Raw genomic sequence first — 26,187 nt, forward strand, 5'->3', positions numbered from 1 at the left:
ATAGAACATATAAGTCTAAAATAAGGTGAGTGATTTGGAGTTTCAAAGAGAGACTTGGTGATCAAGATGTTAGAGTAGAGAAGGAAAAGTGGGTGTGAAGATTTTCAGAGCTCCCTTACCTACATAATCATGGAAATGTAGGTCCACAAATATAAAAGCTGTATTTTTGCAGGGTTTCAAATAGAATTTCAAAGACAAGCATTTTGGAAACTAAAGATGCAAATGACGTCGAAGGGAAGCTGTGGAAATTAAACAAATTGATTAAACAAATTCAATGGCATTACCATTGCTGAATCCCCCACTATCAATATATTGGGGGTTACCATTGACCGCAACTAAACTGGACTAGCCATATAAGTTCTGTGACTAGAAGAGCAGGTCAGAGGCTAGGAATCCTGCGGTGAGTAATCCACCTGTTTACGCCCTACAAAAGCCTGCCCAACATCTACAAGGGACAAGTCAGGAGTGTGATGGAATACTCTCCACTAGCCTGATGATTGCAGTTCCAACATCACTCAAGAAGCTTGACACCATTCAGCACAAAGCAGTCCTCTTCATTGACACCCATCCACAAACATTCAGTCCCGGCCTGCACTGACGTACAGTTGTAGCAGTGTGCACCATTTCTGAGATGCACTGCATGATCTCATCACAGCCAGCACCTTCCAAACTCATGACCACTACCATCTGAAAGGGCAAAGCGAGCAAACTCATGGGCCTGGATTTTCCAGAAATCTGCGGCAGGTTTTCCCGCGGTGGAGGCGGTGAACCATTGTCTACCGTCGGGATCTCCCAGTCCCGCCATAGACAATGGCCTTTTATATGACATGCCAGCCCCGCCACCAGGAAACCTGCCATGGAGGGTCAACCTCGGCAGGACTGAGATCCCACCAGCAGAAAGGGCTGGAAAATCCCACCATTGGGAATACCACTACGTGGACGTTCCCTTCCAAGCCACTCACCATCCTGACTTGGAAATATATCACCCTTCTTTCACTGTAGCTGGGTCAAAATTCTGAACCCCCCTCCTTAACAGCATTATGGGTGTACTTACCACCATTACTTTCTCAAGGGCAATTTGGAATGGACAATAATTGCTGGCCTAGCTATGAATGAATGAATAAAAATAGATTGAATGAGCCATTGAGGGTATAGTGTCTTGCTGAAATTACATTGCTGGCTTTGCTTTCTGCTGAATACAATGTTATACTGATATCACAAAGAGAAACTCTCAGGCATCTTTATGATGCACGTCAATGATTTTCTAAGGGAAGGACTTGCCTTTTTTACCTGCTATAAATATGGCAATCAATAAGGTTGCCCTTCTTTCTTTAGATCTCGATATTATATTGCTCAGAGTCGCCAGGTATCAAATTATACCACCACAAAGTTCAACCGGATTTCGATCAAAGAGCCAAACACCAGTTAGTTAGTTCAAGATCAATGGTACTTTATTTACTCACACAATTAACATGCAACATAAACACTGCTAGTTAAACTACACCTATCAACTATGACAACCTGTACTTAACATCAGGCACCCGGCTTAGGTCAGAGTAACAGTGGCCTTTGTTCGAATCTGGATCTACTGGGTCTGGAGAAGTAACTGCTGCTCAGCTGGGCTCATCCGTCTGGTAGCGAGCGTTGAACTTGAACTTGCTTCTGGTGGTGCTGCAGTTGGAGGTGGACGTTGCCGGAGCGCCAGGTTCAAGAGAGATCAAACACATGGCAGTGTCTCTCGATCCTTGGGGAATTTCGTGCTCTTTTGGGCGGTCCTTCGGTTAGGACCCCATTAATTGGGCAGTTCTCGATCACTGTATTCGATTTGAGCCAATAAAGGGGTGGGTGCCTTGATGGCCGGGTGTGCCCTAAGCTGTCATTGTCCCTGTTGTTGATGCTTCCTGAGTACAGGGAGTGGCGCCGAAATGTCTGGGATTGTATCGGTTACTCAATTATCAGTCTTTTGTCTTACGGAGATGGGCCATTAAAATACTAATCGGTTGGGGGTTTCGATGCTGTCTGGATTCTTTGCTCACAAATATACATTCAGGCTCTGAGCCTGCCTGAACCTTACATTGTCCATTTTGCCCGTTAGGCTTTGCGAACGCCATGTTTCATGTCGTAAGTGGCCATCCCAGATGGCTACAAAGGTTCTGTTGAATTTCAACAATTTATTATTGATAAGGTGAAAAGGGAATTTAAGATTGGAAATCAAGCATGGTGGACCATCGGGTTACACATTAGGTAATAATATTAATAATACGATTAGCTCAGGAGTAACTTTGAAACAAGAACCATGGGCGGGAATCGGCGGGGCGGGCAACTCCGGCGTGAAGGAGTGGCGTGCACCACTCCGGCGTCGGGTCGCCCCAAAGGTGCGGAATCCTCCGCACCTTCAGGAGCTAGGCCAGCGGTGGAGTGGTTTGCGCCGCGCCGGTCGGCGGGGAAGGGGCTTGGCGCCACGCCAACCGGCTCCGAAGGGCCTCCGTCAGCCGGCGCGAGTTTGCGCATACGCGGGAGCACCAGCGTGTGCTGGCGTCATCCCAGCGCATGCGCAGAGGTGTTCATCTCTGCACCGGCAATGGCGGACCGGTACACCCGCTGGTGCGGAGGAATAGAGTGCCCCCATGGCACAGGCCCGCCAAGGGGATCGATGGACCCCGATCGTGGGCCAGGCCACCGTGGGGGCACCTCCCGGGGCCAGATCCCCCGCCCTGCCCCCGACGACCCCGGAGGCCGCCTGCGCAGCCAGGTACCGCCGGTAAGTACCTACTCTAATTTACGCCGGCGGGACGGGCCGAAAACGGGCGGCCACTCGGCCCATCGCAGGCCGGAGAATCGCCGGGAGGGCAACTGCCAGCGGCCGCCGACCGGCGCGGCCGCCAAATCCCCGGCGCCAGAGAATTCGGCAGCCGGCGGGGGCGGGATTCATGCCGCCCCCCCAGCGATTCTCCGACCCAGCGGGGGGTCGAAGAATCCCGCCCCTTATCTAGAAAGTGCTAAGCATGTCACGATAAATCGGACCTGGTCTTCGCAGAAAGTGTCCAAAGCAAAAACATTGCAGTGAAGAAGCTTGATTGGACCGTTAAACTGGCTAGGCATTCAGACAAGACTTGATGTCGGGTATGATATATTGGAACAAGTGCTGTGAATGAAATACGCTGCAGTTAAGAAGGTTTTGAGGATAAATTAAACATTGAAGATGGGCTGGTTTAGCTCAGTGGGCTAGACAGCTGGTTTGTAATGCAGAACAAGGACAGCAGCGCGGGTTAAATTCCCGTACCAGCAGACCCGACCAGGCGCCGGAACGTGGCGACTAGGGGCTTTTCACAGTAACTTCATACTTGTGACAATAAAAGGTTGTTATTATTATTGTTAAATTCTGCGAAATGCGCTCTCAAGTTTCGAACCTTGGGCGATCTGAAGGATATGAAGTTAATCCCTTTTAGCGCCCATGCCAATCTTCTGGATGTATAGCTGGGTTCATCATTTTCTAGGTGTGGAAAAGTGGTAAATGTTTTCCCTTGGCATGGAAAGCCAAGAAAAGAAGGAGGGTGGTTAAAAGTACCTGAGCTGCAGAAACACTGGCATGAGTGGAAGAGATAGATATGCAATTGGATCTATTAAACATTCTGAAGGAAAACCTGTTCAAAGGGACATTATGAGAAAAGATTACACACTGAATGCTCCTTGGATAACCGTTCTCTTTGGGATAATGTTCAGTCAACAAAGAATGTCACCAGGCAAAGTTTAAAGGTTGACCTTGCTCGTGTAAAGAAAATGTTGGAGAGATAAGTGGTTTCTAAACTAAAATGGGTCGACACATGTCACTAATTAGCAGAATAATTTACAAAGAGAATGTTTGCTCAAAGGAATTACCAGATGTCCGAGCAAGGGGACGTCCTGTGTTATGATGAGTTGTAAGAAATATGGGAAACCATTTTATTTTCAGCTCCAGGGTCCAAGGTTCAATTCCTGGCTTGGGTCACTGTCTGTGCGGAGTCTGGATGTTCTTCCCGTGTCTGTGTGGATTTCCTGCGGGTGTTCCAGTTTCCTCCCACAGTCGAAAGATGTGCAAGTTAGGTGGATTGGCCATGCTAAATTGTCCTTTGTGTCCAAGAAAGGTAGGTGGGATTACAGGGTTAGGGTGGAGGTATGGGCTTAAGTAGGGTGCACTTTCCAAGGGCCGGTGCAGACTTGATGGGCCGAATGGCCTCCTCCTGCACTTTAAATTCTATGATTGCTTTGTAATTGTTGAAGCATGTAATAAAGCTTTTATTTAAAAGAATAAAGAATCTGTTCATGGTTGGCTGATTATATTATCAAGATGATTAGCATTGTTTGGTTAAGGTGATTAGCATTGTTTGGTTAAGGACTGAAAGCACATATAAAGCGAGTCCTCGTGTGCTTCAGGCCTTCTGTGACTGGTGGGAACCTTGGGTTGGGGTGCCGCTGTAGAATCCACCAAAGTAGCACGCATGAACCAGCAGGTAGAAAACAATGACAAATTTTATTCGATATAGAACAAGTCACCACTCCCCAAATGGTCTCCCTTCCCGACCTGCACCAGGTCAGGATTTATATACAAGAGAAGATTCCCCTGATTAAGGGGAACACCGCCCCCTACCGGGGAAGTTCATATGCCGTGGAGGTCATAGAATATCAGATTGTCCTTCTACTGTGACCTTATGCTATCCTTATACTGTTATAACAGCCATTGAGTCGGTAGTTAGGGGACAGAGATGTGGAATGCTGCACCTTGTGAATAAACCTACTATCAAGGAAACAATTTATGTCTTGTTTCATATTTCGGCATTTGTTTTGAATCCATTTAACAGCTGGCATCGTTTCACCTTCAATGACTTGCAAGTCAGCCCATCTCCTGTTATGCTTCATTTGATTCAGCCTGTAGGTTTCCAATTACCGGAAGCTAGGTGACCCTTCTTAAAGAAGTAGCACTGATACACTGTAACAAACCTCAGAACCTTTAAAGGAAATGCAGTCAATCAGACTAAAGTGAAATTCCCAGGGGTAATGACATTGCAGTCTCCCCTGGTCCCCACAGGTCTCAGAAGGCCTCAAGCATACGAGTGGATCCCCTATGCACACCCTCTCCAGACATACCCAGACATGGATATAACCATAGAAGAGAGGCAGGCAGGTGAGCTGAATGACCTCCTAGACTGATCACTGCTTGGGCCTGTTGAAGGCCACCTTGACCAGGCCCTGAAACAGTCCCTCGAGGAGGGCCTCCGAGCAGCTTGTACCCTTCCCAGGACGCTGCTGTTATAGGCAGGTGCAGCCGATTGATAATGTCAAAGCCTTGGCTCTAATAACACCTTCGGCACTGCAACATTATTTATGCTGCACCACGGGTGGGGGTGGGATGCTGGGGGACGGAGGTCATTTCGCCATCACAGCCATCCTTGCCCTTTTAATGAGTCATTGACTTCGTAACACTGATAAAGTCCTTCCATGGGCTGGAGTTTTGTACCCTCATGGCGATGTAAATTGATTCACAAAACACGGAACCTGGGGTTTCTTGGCGAAAAATAATTTTCCTGTGCTGCCCTTCTCGGGGTTGGGAAGGCAAAATGCATGTGGACTCCCTCTGAACTCCAGGAGGTCACCTTGAAGTGGACTCGACAGGTTAACCCTGTTTCCCGCTCCACAGATGCTGCCAGTGCTGGTGAGTTTTGCCAGCATTTTCCGTTTTTATTTCAGAACTCCAGCATCCAGAGCATTTTGCTTTTCTTTTCATTTAATTAACTGACCTCCTAGTGTAAAACGAACGTTCTGCGAGTCTTTTGCTTTGACCTTTTTTGGTGGTGCCTGATGCTGTCTGCTCAGTGTGGCAGCGCGCAATTCTGCTGAACATTCCCCGCCAAGGTGTTGTAGGTTAGAAGTCGCCACCCGCTGGGTCAGAAATGAGGTGAGGGGTCTATCACTGAGCCAAGCTAACAAGATCTGGACAGCAACCGGAATACGGCGTACAGGAGAAAATGCTGACAGAGCCGCTGGCCTGTCTAGCGGCCTGCAAATTTGTTTGGACAGCATTGTAAAATAGGGAGCATCACATCGGCTGCCCACTGTGTGCCCAAACAATGGTCAACGCCACCGCCTTCTTGGAAATGAATAGCAGATAAGTGATCTATTTGATGCCATACATTCTACGTTGCCACAAATTTCTACTGCTGTGCTGACACACCCAGGCATCTCGTGGTGATTCTTGATTGTCACATTTCAGGATCAGAGAGAAAATTCAGTGTCATGGCAGCATATGTCGAGCACTGTTGTAAAACAAATGCCTGTCTGCTTAGAAAGTAAATAAACCGTCACTGAAGGGCTGTGTTTTGCCTTTGTGAGGCTCCACCATCAGTTTACTGAAGGACTGTGAGCATGCTTCGCGGAGCAACACTGGCGCATTATGCCAAGCATGAGCACATTAACTCGCTACTTAGCTAGCGGGTGCCTTCCTCATCTGCTCTCGGGTTCAGGCTGTGGATAAGGCGATACCTTCTTGGAGCCGATAATGCCAAGTCAGTGCCCTTCAAACATTGCTCATTTGAATAACCTTCTTGCACTCGGCCTGTGGGCATTTGGAGGTGCAGAGCTTGGAATTTGTGGTTCCAGCAGCTTGTGAACAACATTAAAATGAAGATAAAATAGGAAGGATGCCGGAGATCTGAAATAACATCAAAAAGTGCTGGGAAACCTCCGGTCTGGCAGCACCTGTGAAGAGAAAAACAGAGTTAATGTTTCGAGTCCAAAGAAGAATCAAAATGTTAACTCCGTTTCTCTCTCCACATTTGAACTAATGCCCAAACAATGGCGTCTTGCACAGGCCATGCTGGAAGCGGATGAAAGCAGTGCTGACACTATTTTGCTGCTGGACCTGTGCCCGTAACACCCAAACTACAGAGCCGAATCTTGCTGCCAGAGAATCTATAGCTCATGCCTCGACTCTGCATGATCCTAATATGGTGCCATATAGTAAGTATGGCAGATATTTATCCAAAAGAGGAGTCCTTGCATTGTAGTGAGGCCAGCTGAATGGAATGCAGCCACAGAAAGCACCTGAAGAACAGAGATACAAGTCTTGCCACACCCGAATCAGTCGTGATAACTAAACTGTGGCCGACTGGAAATCCAAAGAGATGTTTTTGAGGTGGTAGTCACCAGTCGGAACAGATTCAGCCATTTGTTATTACTTCTTAAAAAGGCAGGCGGTTTACATCGTAGCAACCCAAAGTGTCCAAATGCCAAACAATAAGATATAAAGGAGCAATATGTGTTAAATAACGATTAAAGTATGAGGCATTCAAATGACATAATTACAATATCAAGGGCGGCATTCTCTGGTCCCCTAGCCGTGTGCTTTCGGCGGCGTGCCATTCGCTGGCAGCAGGATTCTTTACTCCCGCCACTTGTCAATGGGATTTCCCCACACTGCTGGGAAACCGAGGGATGGGGGTGAGCTACCAGAGAGTAAAGAGAATCTCAAAGGCCATGAGATTTTGGCCCAATGTTTCACTGGTTTCTCGGGTCATTGGAGCCCCAGGAATGGTCCAGTTTCTACAAATCCCTCACATTAAGTTTGGGTGGCACCAATTGGCATACTTTGTTCACTTTAACAGTCAGTACACAGATGTTATCAATGGAAAGAAAATATTACAGAGGTTTCCAATGAATGTTCTGAAAATATCAACATTATATGAAATGAATCATGTGCTGCATTTTCTTGGTAATTCCCACATGATGCACGTTATGAGACACTGAAATCTTCAGTCCCTTGCAGCAGACGACGGATGAGTGTATGTGTGTGGAGTTCAAGCAATGAATGAGTCAGACTCGGTTGTAATAGAATCCAAAATTGATACTCGCTACAATGATTCACTTGTGAAAAATCACTTTTGGACTAGAGACTGGAAAATTGTTACTGGCCCTCTAATCTTAAGCAGGTACATGTATTAGCCTGGCGAGAGGTGAACACGTACTTTTAAAAATAGGAGACGAGTGGAGGGAACTTTACGAGGCACCGAACTTGGGCTTGGTGTTGATGTTGGATGCTGAAATTGGGAATTAAAAATGCTGTGTTCTACTCCAGTGCAGTACTGATTGAATACTGCCCTGTCAGAATCGTTGTTTATCAAATGGAGCCTGGTCTGCTTACCCCAGTGGTGCTGGTGGATACTTAAAATCCCGCAGCATTATTGGAAGAAAAACAGAGTTCCTCAGACTCCTGGCCAACATCCCTCCCTCAGCCAAAACTGGTTGTTCACTTTGTGGCTGCTTGGGAAATTTTGATGTGTGGAAAATGGCTGCTGTGTTTGCCTAGATTACAACATTTGCTCTAATTTAAAGTTACTTGTCCAATGTTTCTAAATATTTCTGGGTTATCAAAGGTGTTTTATGAATGTTGGCCTTCCTTCTTCCTTTATTCCCTTGCAATGACACCTGCTTCTTTAATGGGACCAAAATATGCCAGTAAATATGTGAAATCAGAAATAATGCTAATTGTGTATTTATGGTGACGGAAGTCACAACTGAGGTATTATCAGATATGTCAGCACTGCAAGGATTAATGAAGTGTCGAGAGTAGCCACTAGAGGGCGCTACAGTTACAACTGTATAAGGCAGTAATGCTAAGTCTTGTGGGAGAGTGTGTGCACGAGTTAGCCAGTGAAGGTCAGAAGAGCAGATAGTGTAAGTGAGTGCAGATCATAGTTTAAAACCAGTCGTGAGATTAGCTGTAGATGAGTGTAGTTTAGATGTTATTATTCAACTGTATATTCTTTAGTAGTTTGTGTCTAATCTAATTTAGTAGTGTTAATAATTTTATAGCTTTGTTTAAGTTAAAGGTATTTTGTGGTCATTGTGAACACTACGCCAACCATCCTGAAATAAGCAACACAATGAATGCCACAACAACAAGGCAGTCTTCACATCTCTGCCTGTGCCTGTCGGTCGTTGAGCCAACAAGTTGTGAAAATCCAAACAAAGACCCTTCTCAATGAATAAACAATTGCAAGTTGCTGCTGTCATAAGAAATTTGCTACAATAGTTCAAAATTGGCCAATTTGGTACCTCTGGAGATTAAGCGACAAACTCTGTGACATGTATGCCGACCAGGTTAGCTTTAGCAATTATGGCAGCACAATGCGACTCCCAACTGTTGCAGCAATCTTGAAGATACAGCCCTACATTCCCCTGTCGGAATGGGCACAGTGCGCCGTGTTCTGTCTGTATCTGTTCGGAAGCTGCTCTATTTCGCTGCCTGGATGCACCATTCTGTCTAATAGAATTCCACTGCATGGCAACATTCCTTCAGTAATTACCTTCTACGGATTCTCCAACTAATTGCTTCCTGACTCAGTTCTTGAGCAACACCGCAAAGCTTCACAGAATATCTGGTAGGTGGGAAAATAAATGTCTGAGGCGTTCAGCAAAGGATCATTTGATTCTCAAATCGTGGACAAATTCTGGAACGGTTGCATTTCAGTTGAAAAAAATGATCAGGCAGTCTATTCTGCCTCTCAGAATGCACTGGAATGGATGGCTATTTGCAGGTTTCAAATGGGAGATGTGTAGTCTGCACTGGTTTCGAATCAGGTCATTAGCATTGCTGCAGGTGTAAATTTAGAAAGTTCCGAAGAGCACACCACTGGGGAGAGCGGACACTTATGCATCCATGAAGTTTAAAGCGAAGGGTACAATTGAAGGGGAATGTCAAAATAAGGGGAGCAAAGAAAACTTGAGAAAGATGGAGGGAGGGAGAAATTGCAGGAAAGAAATGAATGGGAAATTAACCCAAGAAGCAAAGCTCACGTCCACAGTCAAGTGACCTGACGCCTTGATTGTTGATTTGGAGATGGTACTGGATGACGTGGCTGGATGAAATAATGCCCTTTATGCCAGTGTGTAGATCCATCAGACTCACCATGGACTACTCTTCAGAATCGGTTGCATTCTTGGACACATGCATCTCCATCAAGGACGGTCACTTCGCTTTACCGCGAGCCCACGGATAACCTCACGATGCTCCACTTCTCCAGCTTCACACCCGAAACACAATAAAGAAGCCATCCCCTATGGACAGGCCCTCAGTATACACAGGATCTGCTCAGATGAGGAGGAACGTAACATACATCTACAGACGATGAAAGACACTCTCGTAAGAATGGGATATGGCGTCGACTCATCGATCGACAGTTCCAACGGGCCACATCAAAAAAACGCGGCAACCTCCTCAGAAGACAACACAGGACACAACCGACAGAGTACCCACCGTCGTCCAGTACTTCCCCGGAGCGGAGAAACTACAACATCTTCTTTGTAGCCTTCATTAGTTCATCGATAAAGATGAACATCTTGCCAAGGCCATCCCCACACCCCCACTACTCGCCTTCAAACAACCGCGGAACCTCAAACAGACCATTGTTTGCAGAAAACTACCCAGCCTTCAGGGGAACAGTGACCACGACAGCACACAGCCCTGCCATGGCAACCTCTGCAAGATGTGCCTGATCATCGACATGGATACCACCATTACACGTGAGAACACCACCCACCAGGTATGCGGTATATACACCTGTGACTCGGCCAACGTTGTCTACCTCATTCCCTGCAGGAAAGGACGTCCCGAGGCGTGATACATTGGCGAGACCATGCAAACACTGTGACAACGGATGAATGGACATTATGTGACAATCACCAGGCAGGAATGTTCCCTTCCAGTCTGAGAACACTTCAGCAGTAACGGGCATTCAGCCTCTGATCTTCGGGTAGGCGTTCTCCAAGGCGACCTTCAGGACGCACGACAAAGCAGAATCACCAAGCAGAAACTGATAGCCAAGTTCCGCACGCATGAGTACGTCCTGAACGGGGACCTTGGATTCATATCTCACTACGTTCATCCCCACCATCGGGCCTGGGCTTGCGAAATCCTACCAACTCTCCTGGCCTGAGACAATTCACACCTCTTTAACCTGTGATTATCCCTCTCTCCAGTTGTACCATCTGGACCCGTAAAGATTTAATTACCTGGTTTAGCACGGTGGGCTAAATAGCTGGCTTGAAATGCAGAACAATGACAGCAGCGTGAGTTCAAAACCATACCGGCCTCCCTGAACAGGAACCGGAATGTGGCGACTACGGGCTTTTCACAGTAATTTCATTGCAGCCGACTTGTGACAATAAGGGATTATTATTATTATTATTATTACCTGCAAAGACTCACATTCGAAGTATCATCTTGCATCATTGACTTTGTCTATATATGTGTTTGTGGAACCCACCTCTTCACTCACCTGATAAAGGGGCTGCGCTCCGAAAACTAGTGATTCCAAACAAACGTGTTGGACTTAAATTTAGTGTACCCAATTCATGTTTTCCAATTACGGGGCAATTTAGCGTGGCCAATTCACCTACACTGCACATCTTTGGGTTGTGGGGGCGAAACCCACGCAAACACAGGGAGAATGTGCAAACTCCACACGGACAGTGACCCAGAGCCGGGATCGAACCTGGGACCTCGGTGCCGTGAGGCAACAGGGCTAACCCACTGCGCCACCATGCTGCCCTAAACCTGTTGGACTTTCGCAGACACCCCCAACCCACCGTGGTTGAACTGGAAGTAGGCAAAGCTCATGGTGTGTTGGAGTGGTGTTTCACAACTTTACCAATTCAACCCATCACGTCCATCATGAAGGGGTAAGACTACACCCTCAGTGCCAAAGCAATATCTGGCTCAGGAGAGTACAATCATCTCCTGCAACTGAGGACGAGTGTCCCTTTTCAAAGACTCATTCATGTCAGTTTGACAAAAAATATGTATTGTAAAAGCCGAGCCCGCCATTTGATTTGCCTTCTGACAAGAGTTTAACATGAATGTTCAAGATGAAAGCTGTCTGGTTTGCTCAGTAGGAATTTAGTAACCTGACAGGAATTATGCTTTGAAATAGGGAAATCTTCAGCTTTCAATAATGTATGAGGCAACTCTGCAATTCAAAGCCCATAAAGCTGTAAGCTTTATTGAAACCTGAAGATTTGTGTGCATTTAAAGTGGTAAGTAACATGGAATAATATGTGGTTTGAGAGATCAATGAATATAGAATTAACTAAACTTCTGAAAAGGTACTTGACCACTGCCGCAGATGAAAATCTGTTGGATTTTAATTTAATTTATGCAGAACAAAGGCAATTTGATGATTTTTAGTTGGTTAATCCATTTATACTTAATGAGGATGTCAGTGCCCCGTTTCAAATGCCATTTTGGAGAATACTAACCAAATCTCAGAATTCTGTAGAAGCACAAAAAACTCCTGAAAAATAGTAAATACAGTCAAATGGGTGTAAATTGCAGCACTAGGAAATGTGATTCAGGCGACGAACAGGGATTTCAGGCTAGATTTTTCCCATCGGATTGACTCCAGGGGCCCTTTAAAAGTGGCGGTCGGGACCCAATTCCGGGATTCCCAACCCCATTAGTATTATTATTATCCCCAGGGTTTCCAATTTTCCGGAGTGCCTTTTCAAGGTGCAGGCAGTTTCAGGTCCTGGACACACACCTGGCACCCCCCACCTGACCCCCGCTGCATTGCAGCGATAGGCGTCTGCCAGTCCTCTGTCAGTCTCATGGAGTTGGGCCAGCTTTTTAAAGAACCATGATTCACAGCATCTCAGAGAGCTGCCGTGAACCATCATCTGCACATTGGACCCTTTCGAAGGATAAGTTTCAAAAAGTCCTCCTTATTCCCCCCATACCAAGCTCTGCCCCCACACCCATCCACTATGGGCCTTCATGACTCCCATTCCAAGCGTAAGATTCCTTCCAATTTATTTCCTTTGTTCCCATTTTCTTTTCTTATTGTTGGTCCGTGGACCCAGATTCGGAATGAGCCTTTAAGCAGAGGGCCCATGCGGAAGCAGCCTGCTTGCCAGGACAATGTGTTCCAGGTTTTGTATTTTGGAGAGGAGACACCAGACGCTTCATTGCCGGCTTTGGAGGAAGTCAGTTCCATTGGTTGGCTGACAACCTGTGGGTTGGCCAGGGACAGTATCCTGCCTGACAACAGTCAGTGATTGGTTCCTGCATGATGCTTTCTGAGAGAGCTTGGCAGAAGTGATTAGACCTTGGAAGGAGAAAGAGCAGTCTTTCATTCTCTCTTACTCTCCCTCGCTGAAAGGATTGCTTTATTGTTCAAAAACCAGCGAGTGCCTGGCACATGCTTGGTGTAACGTTGAAATGGTGCTGAATCTACAGGAAAGGTAGATAGCCTTGCTAGAAGGTGCTAGACCCTCGAAGGAAGAGGAGCTGTGTTTTCACCCTCTCCCTGCTGCCGGTTGCCTGCTATCCTTGTGCATCTGCAGTGAAGACCATTACAAACTGAAGTAACAGGAAATACCCAACTGAAGGCCCAACCTCCAGAAAGGCATTAACTAGAAGTCATTCCAGTGCATCAAAGATCCTTCATCCTTTTATTTTATTAATATATTCTTTACTTGCCAATTACCCTTTCTCCCCTGTGTTGTTTGGCTGTGTGTAGAGAACAGCGGAGTCAGAAAGGCAGGGGAGGGGGGGGGGGGGGGGGTTGGTAATCAGATATTAGATAGTCAGTTACATTTTCTGTCAGTTTAATTAGAATTCTATACAAAATGAAAGGTTACTTGTGTTAAAGTTACAAACCTGGTGACCGGTTTATTGGGCTCAATAAAGGACCTCGGGTATTTTAAAATAACATCTAATTTCACTTGTGTGGGTCGGGTCGGGCTGGAATTGATGCATACTAGCCCATACTCATGCACCTAGCTATTCTCGTGAAACAAGCCCTATTGCCCCCATGCAAAGCTGTGCACCCCCACCCACTTCCATAGCCCCTTATGCGCCTCATGGCCAGCTATGGCACGTCCATGCTCATTCATCCCACTGGACACTGTTTATTGAACCCGAAAGTGAAAGGAGGAAGTAGAAAAACGGCTTTCAAAAAAAGACATTCATTTTGATATCTTTATATTTTCTTGAACAAAATCCTTTGGACTGAAGGCCCAATACGAGTGGCATGGATTGGGCATGGGTGTGTGTGTGTGTGTGTGTGGAGTGTGAGGGGATTATGAGGGGTGAGGGCTGAAAAGCATCCAAACATGGGAATATATAAATTAAGAGCATGAATAGACCATTCAGCTCCTCGAGCCTGCTGCACTACTCAATAAGATCATGACTGCTCTGATTGTGACCTCCGCTGTACATTCCGCCCACCCCCAGATGGCTCCCATTTTGTTTTGTTCTTTTTGCCGCCTTTGCTTTTATTTTAACAGTATGCAACTTTTATTATACACACCCAAATGTGAACCAGCAGACCGGTGCCAGTTCGGCTTCCTTGGCAACACCTCGGGTTTCTGGATCAAGCTGTGGACAGCCTACTTGCTCCCAGTGAAAATTATCCAGTACATTTTACCAATGTGCCCTGTCTGCTGGGAGTGTGTGCTGGGACATCGATGTGAATGTACCGACAATATTTGACATCCGCTTCCAGCCAGAAAATTTACCTCAATGCGCTTGGGTGAAGATGGGCTCACCAGCTGCCAGTGGGAGTGTACAGATGATGCCCTTTATAAAAAAAAGTTAATTGCAAACCTTTTAGAAGTGTCTGTTCAGCATACTGTGCCACTGCAGTGCAAAATAAAGTCACAGAAGATATTAAACTAGGCAGCGATTTTGGAGAATTTCATTATGGTTCAGAATATATATATATAATATTTATATAAGAAGTAAAGTTTTAGGAGATTGTATAACATTCTGTTTCCATTGGTGAAAAGGCTGTTTCAACGGATATGATCCAATCCTTCAAAATGCTGAAATAATTTACATGACAAAAGGCAGTTTCACTTGGCCTGTGATCATATAATTGTACAAGACATGGGTGGAAAATTAATAAGCCTCAAAATGAGAATGGAGATAAGCAGGATCGCTGGGATAGTTTCGCAGCTAAAGCAAGAATAAAATGATTATTAAAAATTGTGAAGGTTGGATTTAGCCCGGAAGGGATGGTAAGCAACAGTGAGCCAGTGAACTGCTGCCTGACCTACCCCAAAGCAGTAGAAAATCTGGTTGAACGGGAGCACATAGTCTCAGCTACGGTCTGTTCTCAGGTTGTGTACCAAAACAAGCTGGGGCCAAATAATGTATCAGAATCAAAATGTGAGCCATGTGTGTATTGTAACGGAAGAAGCAGCTTCTGCTACTTCATGGTTCTATACACACAAGTCTAAATGACTGCCGTACACATCTCCCCGTGGTTTTTATCTTTATATTGTGCCAGCACTGCCGGCTCATCTCTTCGTCACATCTGCATGTTTCTGCACGGGGTCATCATCCAGAACCGTGGTTTCCCCTTTCACTTTTTGTCTCTTTGATTGCCGTTCCTCAATTCTCTAAGTTGCAACCCACATTAAATCTTGGCTGAATTAGAATCTTCTCGTGTTCAATGCAAGCAAAATTGGGGTGATTTGTTTTCCATCCCATTTAGCTCCTGTATGTCTCTCTCCTGAACTCCAATAGCCTCTCTTCCTTAGTGTTCTGCTGGATCTGAAATGAAACTTGCATCCGCACATCCGCTCTGCTGCCAAAACCGTCTTTTTATTCGCAAGTTGGCCGGCCGGTACCCACATTTCTTCCTCACCGACATCAAAGCTTTAATCCATTGCCCTGAATTTCCATTGGTTTTATGCCATTTTGCGACCATGCAGTATAAAAACCTAATTTAAGCTTGTAAATGAGACTTCCACCCCACCTAAAACACTATACCGTCGAATCGGATTAATGGCCATGCATTTAACTTCTTGAGACTTGATTTTATGATTACTTTCTGTGCTCACTTCCACCGACTGCAATGTATTTAGAGTCCTTAGCCGCTCAAAACTTTTCACTTCTGTTGTCTTGGTTACTAACAACTACTTGCATTTCTGTTCCACCCATAAGGTGGAAATGATACCAAGGTGCTCCACGATATCGCAATATTTGTTTTGTATCTTCAGGAAGTGTTGGAATGATTAGCAGGCTGATTATCAAACTGTTAAAGCACGTCATGAACGCTAATTCCTCGACCATCAAGTCCTGGAATGGAACTTGAAGCAGGAATATCTTACTCTGTGGCATAGGTGCAACCTACCGAGATACAAGACCTCCATAACACTGTGATAAGACAAAAAAAAGAATACCGAGTCATCAAGGGGGATACCAAGAGAGTGTCGCCAAAATCCAGAATGGTGGATCCTGGGGCTGGAAGAGTGACACTACTAGGAAGGGTGAAAGTCAAAAGGGAATTTGAACTTGAAAATGGACATTTTAAATTTGGGATGCGAGGTTAGCAGGACATATTTGAGCACAGACGTGCTGGGTGAGTGGAGCAGTGCAGGATAGGATACAGACAGCAATGTTATGGATGAGCTGGAGGTTGTGGTGCGTGCAGGATTGAAGGCCAACCATAAGAGCATTGAAACAGTTAATCTACAAGAGATTTGGGTATGGATGGGGCTTTCGGTGCCACTAGAGTAAGATAGGGGCAGAGACAGAGGTAGAAGTAGACAATCTTTGTGGGAGAAGAGTTATTAGGTCCGAAGGCCAACTCAGGAACAGATCGGACACCGAGATTCTGAACAGTTTGAAAAACTTTGCAACTCATCCAAGACTGGATGTTATACATGCAATGCTACAATATAGAAAACGGGCGGCCACTCGGCCACTCACGAGCCAGAGAATCGCCGGGGGAAGCTGCTGCCAACGGCCCCCGACCGGCGCGATTCCCTCCCCCGCTGAAAAACCGGCGCCAGAGAATCCGGCGGCGTGGCGGGATTCACGCCGCCTCCCGGCAATTCTCCAGCCCGGCGGGGGGTCGGAGAATCCCGCCCGTCGGCTTTGGATTTCTAAGAAAATTTATCACAGCTAATTTTTAAATAAGGTCTAGGCCTCATTCATCCTTGGAAAGCCAAGGTGATAGGACATCTGATGGTCATGCAAACATCAGGACACCGACGGCGTTCACAAGGGAATGACAACATCAACAGCGACACTTCCATAACAGCACACGAAAGCCACTCGACCATGTAAACTCATGAACTTTGGATTCATAACTATTCTTTGATCTTGTATAGTCATCGCAGTCATCATAGCTTGTATATGTTATCACTTATCTACCTGTTTTTGTTCAGTTTTCTTTAACACTGTTTAGAAAATATGTAACACAAAAAAGGGGGGATGTGGTGATATGCATCACTGTAAATACAAAAGGGGTTAATGTAGGTACACTGCAACTAGGTAAATACTAGAGGGAGAACCAGAGACATCATGACACACAGACATTCAACCAATAGGTCAGTAAGATAGGACACGACCAATGGGCAATCAAGACACAGCCAGAGGTGACACTACCACAAGGGGGCGACCCATATAAAAAGACAGGGCACACATGCTCTTTCTCTTTCCATAGGCGACACTCAGAGAGACAGGGGCAGATCAGGAAGCATCTCACCCACCGCATGGATTAGAGCAGACTGGTTAGTTAGATTGAGTTACTATAGTAAGATTAGCAAGAGAGTCAAACTCAAGTAGGAGAATTGTTAACTGTTCAATAAATGTGTTAAACTATCTCCAAGTCTGGACCTTCCTTTGTCAGAGTATGCATCAAGGAAGCAGCTTACGCTACATGAAGAAGCATAACACAACAAGAGGTTTAGTGGGACAACCTTTGATGGAACAGTCCGTGGGTATTATCAACAAGATGATCTCGGAGAGGTCTTCACTGGAGTTTAGAGAGAGTCCAGACAGATCCAGGCCAGGACTGCTGTAGAGCTAATCTGTGGCATGACAGAATAACAGAACTGTCATGGTGCAAAACAAGGCCATCATGCACCGGTTCTTCAAACGAACATCGTGGCTTATTGCCATTCCCCTGCCTTTTCCCTGTACCCCTGCACATTGTTCTTATTCAAGTAATCATCCAATGCCATCTTGAATGTTTCAATTGAACCTGCCTCCACCACGCTTCCAGGCAGTGTGTTCCAGACCCGAACCACGCGCTGTGTGAAGAAGTTTATTCTCACATCACATTTGCTTCTTTAAATCTGTGCCCTCTTGATCTTGACCCTTTTACGAGTAGGAAGACATTCTCAATCACCACGCACAAGAAATAGAGACAGTAGTAGACCATATTGCCAGCCATGCCTGCTCTACCATTCAAGATGATCATGGCTCATCTTGGGCTTCAACTCCATTTTTCTGTCCGCTCCCCATATCGCTTAATTCCCTGGGAGACCAATGATCTGTCTATCCCAGTCTTAAAGGTTTCCCATGATGGGGCTTCTACAATCCTCTGGGATAGAGAATTCTAAAGGTTCGCAGCCCTTTGAGTGAAGTAATTTCTCCTCATCTCAGTCTTAGATGACCAATCCCTTCCTGTGAAACTGTCCTCCTGTATTATGGACTCTTCAGCCAACAAAAACACTTTCCCGGCTTCTACCCTATCAAGCCCCTTCAAAATTTTGCACGTTTCAATGAGCCCGCCTTTCATCCTTCTAAATCCTAGAGAATATGAGCCCAATTTACTCAGTCTCTCATACAGGACTTCCCCATCATCCCAGGGTCCAATTTAGTGAACCTTCACTATACCAACTCCAGTGCGAGTATATCCTTCCTTAAATGTAGAGACCAAATCTTCGCCCAGTATTCCAGATGTGATCTCACCAAAACCCTGTACAATTATAACAGGACGTATTTATTCTTATGCTCCAATACCCTTTTTTAAAAAAGGCCAAAATGTAATTTGCCTCCCGAATGACTTGCTGCACCAGCACGCCAACCTTCTGCATTCCTTGTGCAAGCACACCCAAGTCTCTTTGAACATCAACACTTACACATTTCACGCCTTTTAAAAAATATTCTGCTTTTCTATTCTGACAACCAAAGTGAATAACTTCACATACTCCTATATTATACTCCATCTGCCTGCTGCAAATCTGGGCACACTGAAGTGAGATAAATGAAATGAAAATCGCTTATTGTCACAAGTAAGCTTCAAATGAAGTTACTGTGAAAAGCCCCTAGTCGCCACATTCCGGCGCCTGTTCGGGGAGGCTGGTACATGAGGCTGGTAATGGGTGAATCGAGCTCGAGCCCAAAATCGGGTACCTGGGGGGGGGGGGGGGTGGGGTGTTCACCCAGACCATTGTAGACCCCCGGGACAAGGCAGTGTGGCACTCTGGCACTCCCCCTGGCACCTGGACACTTTGGCCCTTCCAGCCTGGCACCCTAACAGTGCCACCCAGGGATCAGACCTGCCAGGCTGGCAGTACCAAGGTGCCCGGGTGCCAGACTGGCACTGCCAGGTGTCAGACCTGGGAAGGCCTTGCCAAATAGAAGGGGGATGTGGGCGGGGGGAGTTCCCATGCGCCTCCCCGAGGGGGGAGTAAGGGGCAGTGTCACAAAAACAGCGGGGCGGGGGGGATTGGGGCAGCCTTCTAAAATGGCATCCTGATCTGCGAGGAAATCCCTCTTAAGTGCAGCAAAGTTCCATTGAATAGCGGGTCCTTCAGCGCATAGAATCACTCCGCTAAATGAATCTTTCGGCGGACTTTAATTCGAGTCCACTGGATCACGCCCGTGTTTTTTCCCTCTTGGTGCCTACTTTCATATCTCCATAAAGCATTTGTTGTAATATTGAAACCTGAATGCTGAGAAAAGGTTCCTCCTCTGTTCTGAGTTGCCTGAGGCTAAGATAGGGATATTAATTAGCATTCAATTACCCAGAAATGGGACGACGCATTGCTCATATCGCAAGCACCTAAGCCCCCAACATGGATGGCAAGATGTGTGTGGCTATGGTGAACTACCTTCTATATTGGTATAGGCTTCTAGGCCCCAAGCCTGAAACGCTTTGGATTTCTTCTGCAAAATTAGTTTGCCTTGCTTTGGCTGCATTTAGGAAAACAGGCCTTACAAGTGGTCCTTAAATGTACCAGAAAAGAAGTCTTATAGAGTGGAATAGGTATTAATTCACAATGTAGAACTGTTCATTGCTCTGGTGAAAAGGACTGATTTCTCTTTTTACATCATCTGTAGTGAGCCAGGTCAAACTTGCCATTCTTCTTTCACCAAAGATCTTATAATGAGCATACAACTTAAAATGTCATACCTACAAGGAAAGATTGAACAGGCTAGGGTCCTATCTCCATAATGGAGAATACGGCGGAAAGTCCTGAAAGAGGCCTTAAAGAATATGAAGCAGCTTGATTGACGTGGGGGAGATGTTTCCACTTGAAGATGACACCAGAACTATGGGCTGTGTATATAATGGAGAATTCAGCAAGAATCTCTTTACTCAGAAAATGGGAAACCCATTATCACAAGGGCCAGTTGAGATGACTACCATAAAAATATTTGTGGAGAAACTAGAAAAATATAAACGCAAGAGAGAAAGGAGGAGAAATTTATAGTAATAGAGTGAGATGAAGGAGGGTGGAAGGATGCGTGTGGAGCATAAACGCACATGGTCTAGTTGGACCAGCTGTTGTTTCTGTGATGTAAATACCATGAATGACCATATAAATCTTTTTGTTTCTGTATGTTTTCAGAGCGGTTCAACGTGTACCTCATGCCAACACCCAACTTGGACATTTATGGAGAGTGCACCATGCAGATCACGCACGAAAACATTTATCTGTGGGATATCCATAACCCCAGAGTGAAACTTGTTATGTGGCCACTCAGCTCCCTCAGACGGTATGGAAGGGACTCAACTTGGTTCACATTTGAAGCTGGCAGGTAAGCATGTTGTTGAACTTTTTCTCATTACAGTTGCCGTAATTAATGATCACATTACAAAATCATTAGATTTAAATTGCTGTAATCTGCATCATCATCATCTTCTAACCAATTGAAGGCATCTCCAGGACCTGCTAGTTAGAATTAATCAACCAAAGACACATATTGATCCATTCCCAGTAATTTCTCTGTCCTAATTTCCGAAAGACAATGTCGACTGCTTGAATAAAAACAGAAAATGTTATTATATTTGTGCGAAGCAAGAGTTATAGTACTAGTGTGACAACAATTTAAAGGAAATTAAATGAATTGCTGAGTCCCTGTAGACGGCAGGCTATGCTGTCCGTTATAAACAGGCAGTCAGTAGATAAGCTGCATGCCATTGGCGCAAACGCAAAATATTGGCCCTGTGAATGTGCAGTTCCAAGTGTAGGTCCAACAGCACACTTCACAAGCCAGCTTGGGCCTTTATGAATATCAAAAAATATAGAATCTCCAAGACACTTGGCTTGGCCCCCAAACAAACAAGTCCTGGTGCCTTTGATGATCCTCTGTGATTGCCTCTCAGTCTTCACTTTGGAAGTCTGGCTATAGCCCATTTATGGTGCAGTATGGGAGCCCCAAGACTCACCTGAAATTAGGCCTCTGGGCTCATATCAGTACACTGGGTGAACTGCCTCCTGCGGCTGGCCTGCAACACGTGCATAGGCAACGTTTAAAAGACATGAATGGGGCAGATGGTTCTCTTTCGTGTTTGGATATTTATTATTTGCCTGGGTGGAATGTATTGAAACAGATTAAACATGGAGGGTCTCACATTTGGAACGGAGCCACCAGCTGGAATTCTCCGGCTTTGGGATTCTCTGGTCCCATCGGCAGCACACCACCGCTCACAGGTTTCCCTGCCCAAATTGTTTAGGTGAATGGGCTCAGGTCTGGCAGATGGGATACAATGTTGACAAATGTGAGGTTATCCATTTTGGTAGGAATAACAGCAAAAGGGATTATTATTTAAATGATAAAATATTAAAACATGCTGCTGTGCAGAGGGACCTGGGTGTCCTAGTGCACGAGTCGCAAAAAGTTGGTTTACAGGTACAACAGGTGATTAAGAAGATGAATGGAGTTTTGTCCTTCATTGCTGGATGGATGGAGTTTAAGACTAGGGAGGTTGTTCTGCAACTGTATAAGGTGTTAGGCCACACCTGGAGTATTGTGTTCGGTTTTGGTCTCCTTACCTGAGAAAGGACGTACTGGCGCTGGAGGGTGTGCAGAGGAGATTCACTAGGTTAATCCCAGAGTTGAGGGGGTTGGATTACGAGGATAGGTTGAGTAGACTGGGACTGTACTCATTGGAATTTAGAAGGATGCGGGGGGGATCTTATAGAAATATATAAAATTATGAAGGGAATAGAAAGGAAAGATGCGGGGAGGTTGTTTCCACTGGCGGGTGAAAGCAGAATTTAGGGGGCATAGCCTCAAAATAAGGGGAAGTAGATTTAGGACCGAGTTTAGGAGGAACTTCTTCACCCAAATGGTTGTGAATCTATGCAATTTCCTGTCCAGTGAAGAAGTTGAGGCTCCCTCATTAATGTTTTCAAGATAATGATAGATAGTTTTTTGAAGAATAAAGGAATAAAGAGTTGTGGTATTTGGGTGGGAAAGTGGAGCTGAGTCCATAAACGATCAGCCATGATCTTATTGAATGGCGGAGCAGGCTTGAAGGGCCAGATGGCCTACTCCTGTTCCTAGTTCTTATGTTCTTGTGTTCAATGGGAAATCCCATTTACAAGCGGCGTGAGTAGCGAATCTCACCGCCAGCGAACGGCGTGCCACTGAGAAACACGTGGCTGGGGGACCCAATTATCCTGCCCACCATCTATTTCTCTATTTCTATTTGTTTGAATTAATGGACAGACAAGTGGGCAGGTGTCATCATGCCGTCCTTGCCACCTGATTTTTAGCTATTACAGCGTCTCCAAGTTATTCTTTAATGCACATGTGCAAAAGAGGTGAAACACTGATTGACAAATATATTGGGATAACTTTTCACTCCAGAGATGGTAAACCAATTGGAGCATATGGTCTGTCTGTTAAGAAACCCATTGAACTATCATTGCATTGGCCTCATATAAATACCGAGTGGGGTCCATCATGGGCAGGTGATCAGTTCCACCAGATTGTCACTGTATGCTCAAGGTGAAAATATGCTCTGCAGGATTCTCCGCCAGCGGGATCCTTCACTTCGCTGGCAGTGCACCCATGCCTGCGGGTTTCCCGGCTGCCGTAAAGGAGGATCCTGTTGCCAGCAGGGTAGCGCTGGGCTGAAAACGGGGCTGGTGGGAGGGGGAATCACGGCCACTGTTTTTTATTTATTTTGGGTCTGCCAGAGTTTTATTTTAACATAGCAGTTTGGCAATTATAATGCAGGCTGAGATTTTCGGAAGATTTTGAGTGGAATTCTCCCCTGTCCCTACTGGCAGGTTCAATTTGGGGAGGGGGGGGTAGTGTGGGGGGCGCAGGGGATTTGGCAGGAGTGCAAAAATCTGTTTCACTCTGACATGGATTTTCCATGGTCTCCCCTGCTGGTGCACTGCCAAAGCATATCGAGTTGCATCCCGCTAATGGGATACAGATGAAGACATGGCTGGAATGTCCGACCACTCCCGATTCTCAGTCATGCCAGTGGGAAAACACACTGATCCAGAACACGTCTGGAACAACGTGGCTTGCAGAAGTCGGGACTCACTTGGACAATGCCTGGTGCTGACTCCAGAGGCCAGCTGCCTCTAGGTGGATCTTCCAGATTCAGTGTCATCGAGGAGGTCCAACATCCAGCCTCAAGAGTGTTCCTGGAGGTCCATCTTCTTCCTCAGGAAGTCCATCTTCTTTCTTAAATAGTGGGTCAGTAATGTTGGTTCCTTTTCAATATGGCGCCCGGATACGATGACAGACTATGCGCCATCAGGCCTGTCCTGCCACGGAATATGGCGCAAAATACCCAGTTGCATAATTAATGAGGTCAGGGCCAAAAGATAAAACATGGTTTCACGCCAGCTTCCACAGCGGGGCACGTTCCCAGCCCTCCCACGGGCTGTAGTCCCAGGTGAGAGAATTCCGCCCTTTCTTGGAACTGTAACTGTTGTGAATATATGCAGTCAAAGGGCATGTTGGGTCCAATTACAGCCCCCAGGAAATTCCAGTGGCTTCTTCCGTTAAAATTCATAGAGTTAAGAGTGCCATTAATGGAGAGCAAATGAAAAATGCTTTCATGTATAACTGTGGAGGCGGAAGTTCACCGGGGTTCTCCCGGTTATCTGCTGTAATTTTGGAAGAGCCAAGAAAACCTTCAGAATACAACCTGATCAGCATTTACTATAAGGCCATAAGACAGGAGCAGAATTAAGTCATATGGGCTATCGAGTCTGCTCTGCCACTCAATCTTGGCTGATATGTTTCTCATCCCCATCCCCATTCTCTTTTTTTTTTTTCGTTACGTGGTTTAATCTAGTCTGCTCAGCAATGCAAATCACAGACAGCGCGAGACAAACAAACTCAGTTAGTAAGGTTTTTTTTTAAAATAACATATTTAAACAACCAATTCAGCTTTCTAACATCGCCGCTTCTTGAACTTGGTCAAACTAAAAAAATAAAAAGTTCAGTATCCAAAAAGGTTTTAAACAAAAATATATATACTGGCAAGTAAAACAAAAACAAGTAATGAACAAAGAAAATTAATTGGGGGGGGGGGGGGGGCGGGGGAAACTTTCCAGCCAATACATCGCTTCTCGTACTTCTAACAACTTGGAAAACTGGCTCACCGAGGACTTCAGCTTTCATCCACAATCATCCAAAATATCGTGTTGACTTGACTGGCACAAATGTCAGTCTTAAAATATTGTACGTCAAAGAAGTCTTCAAAGGGTTAACTGCTGCAGTTAAGTCCTCTAGTGCTGGAGCTTCATACCTTCAGGTTCCAAAGAACGTCCCAGTGAAAAATGGCGGTCATTTGTTTATGGCAGCTTTTCAAACGCAAAAACTAAATATATGCTTGTAGCCTCCCACTCAGATTTGCTTAATGTTCCGATTGGCGGTCTTGCTTGTGGGTTCTTCAGGTAATCTTCTGCATGCACATCATCCTCCTTATTAATCCCAGGGCTACCACTATTCTCTGCACTAGGATATTGCTCCAATTACTTCATTTTCTTCAACAGCATTTTGTGTTCAGAATTCTGGACTTTTTCTTTAAACAATTCCGCAAAAGTCATTTTTAAAATGAGCTTCATCTTGTGCTTTTTTAACCATCTCTTCAAACCGTGGAAAATAAACAAGGAATTCAGGGACATTAACTACTCCTTCCAAGTTAAAGTCATACTGGCAGCCAAAGAGTGGGTATTCACCCTTCTTCTGAAATGTCACACTGTACAATTTATTTCCAAATTAGTTGGTTTCTGATGCTTCCAGGCGTTTTACAAGTTCATAAGCATTTGGTGTAGTGCCAATGAAGTACCCGCCAGGGCGCAAGCGATCACAGGCATTCTTCAGCATGGTGTCAGCCTGTTGCAATGTCTCAAAGGAATAGTGGTAGACAAACTGACTGCTACAGATATCAAACATGATGTCAGGATATTTCTCAGCCAGTAGCTCCTTGGTGCAGTCTGCTCTTACAAACTCTGCAGCAAAAAGATGTTTGTTAGAGTAACATCTGTTTTTCATGTCACCGTACCGCTGAATGCACTGTTCCACAGAAATAGCAGTAATATCAACACAAACCAGTTTGTTAATTTGTCCTTTTTTCCACTTCAGTAAATCACCACCTTTTCCACAACCTAGGTCCAAGACAGAGATGCTGTGCCTGTTCTTCTGCTTCACCTGCTCAAGATACTCTCCAATAAGCACACTCTTGATCCAGTTGTTGAAGTTGCGCAAGTAAACGATATGACTCTGATTACGAACTGCCAAGCCACATTCCTGAAGCTCGTTGTAGTGTGCAGCCACTTTACTGCAGTGTCCTTCAACGGTTTTCTGGACTTTCCATCGCTCCTGCTGCTCATCATCCTCCTCCTGCCTTTTCCGTTTCTGGGGCCTTTTCTCCTCGCTGCCGGGGTTGTTAGCCGACCCCGGGGACCGGCTCTCCTGTTCAGCCGAGCTGCTCATCTCTCTTTCCCCCGGGACGACTCCCGCTAATTGAACCCAATGGGGGGGGGGGATGTTCAAAGGCGCACTCAGAGGCGGCGCACCTCTACTTCCCATCGCCATTCTCCTGCCGTCACCCCATAACCCCTGATCCACTTATTAATCAAAAACATATCTATCGCTGTCTTAAAGGCACTCAGTGATTTGGCCCCCACAGCCTGCAATGGCAAAGCGTT

General features: G+C 45.7%; 1 protein-coding gene and 1 pseudogene across 1 annotated transcript in view; one reads left to right on the forward strand and one right to left on the reverse strand.

The window, feature by feature from the left end:
- The window catches only part of dok6 (docking protein 6), a 459,001-nt gene that overhangs the window by 334,551 nt on the left and 98,263 nt on the right, over positions 1-26,187 (forward strand). Inside the window, exon 5 of the mRNA XM_072467128.1 lies at positions 20,626-20,815. Coding sequence (XP_072323229.1) covers positions 20,626-20,815 — 190 coding nt within the window. The remainder of the gene's footprint in view (positions 1-20,625; positions 20,816-26,187) is intronic.
- Positions 24,824-25,972, reverse strand: LOC140385220 (mRNA cap guanine-N(7) methyltransferase pseudogene; annotated as a pseudogene).

Source organism: Scyliorhinus torazame, chromosome 11 (genome assembly GCF_047496885.1).
Source record: "Scyliorhinus torazame isolate Kashiwa2021f chromosome 11, sScyTor2.1, whole genome shotgun sequence".
In the NCBI taxonomy this organism is placed as follows: Eukaryota; Metazoa; Chordata; class Chondrichthyes; order Carcharhiniformes; family Scyliorhinidae; genus Scyliorhinus; species Scyliorhinus torazame.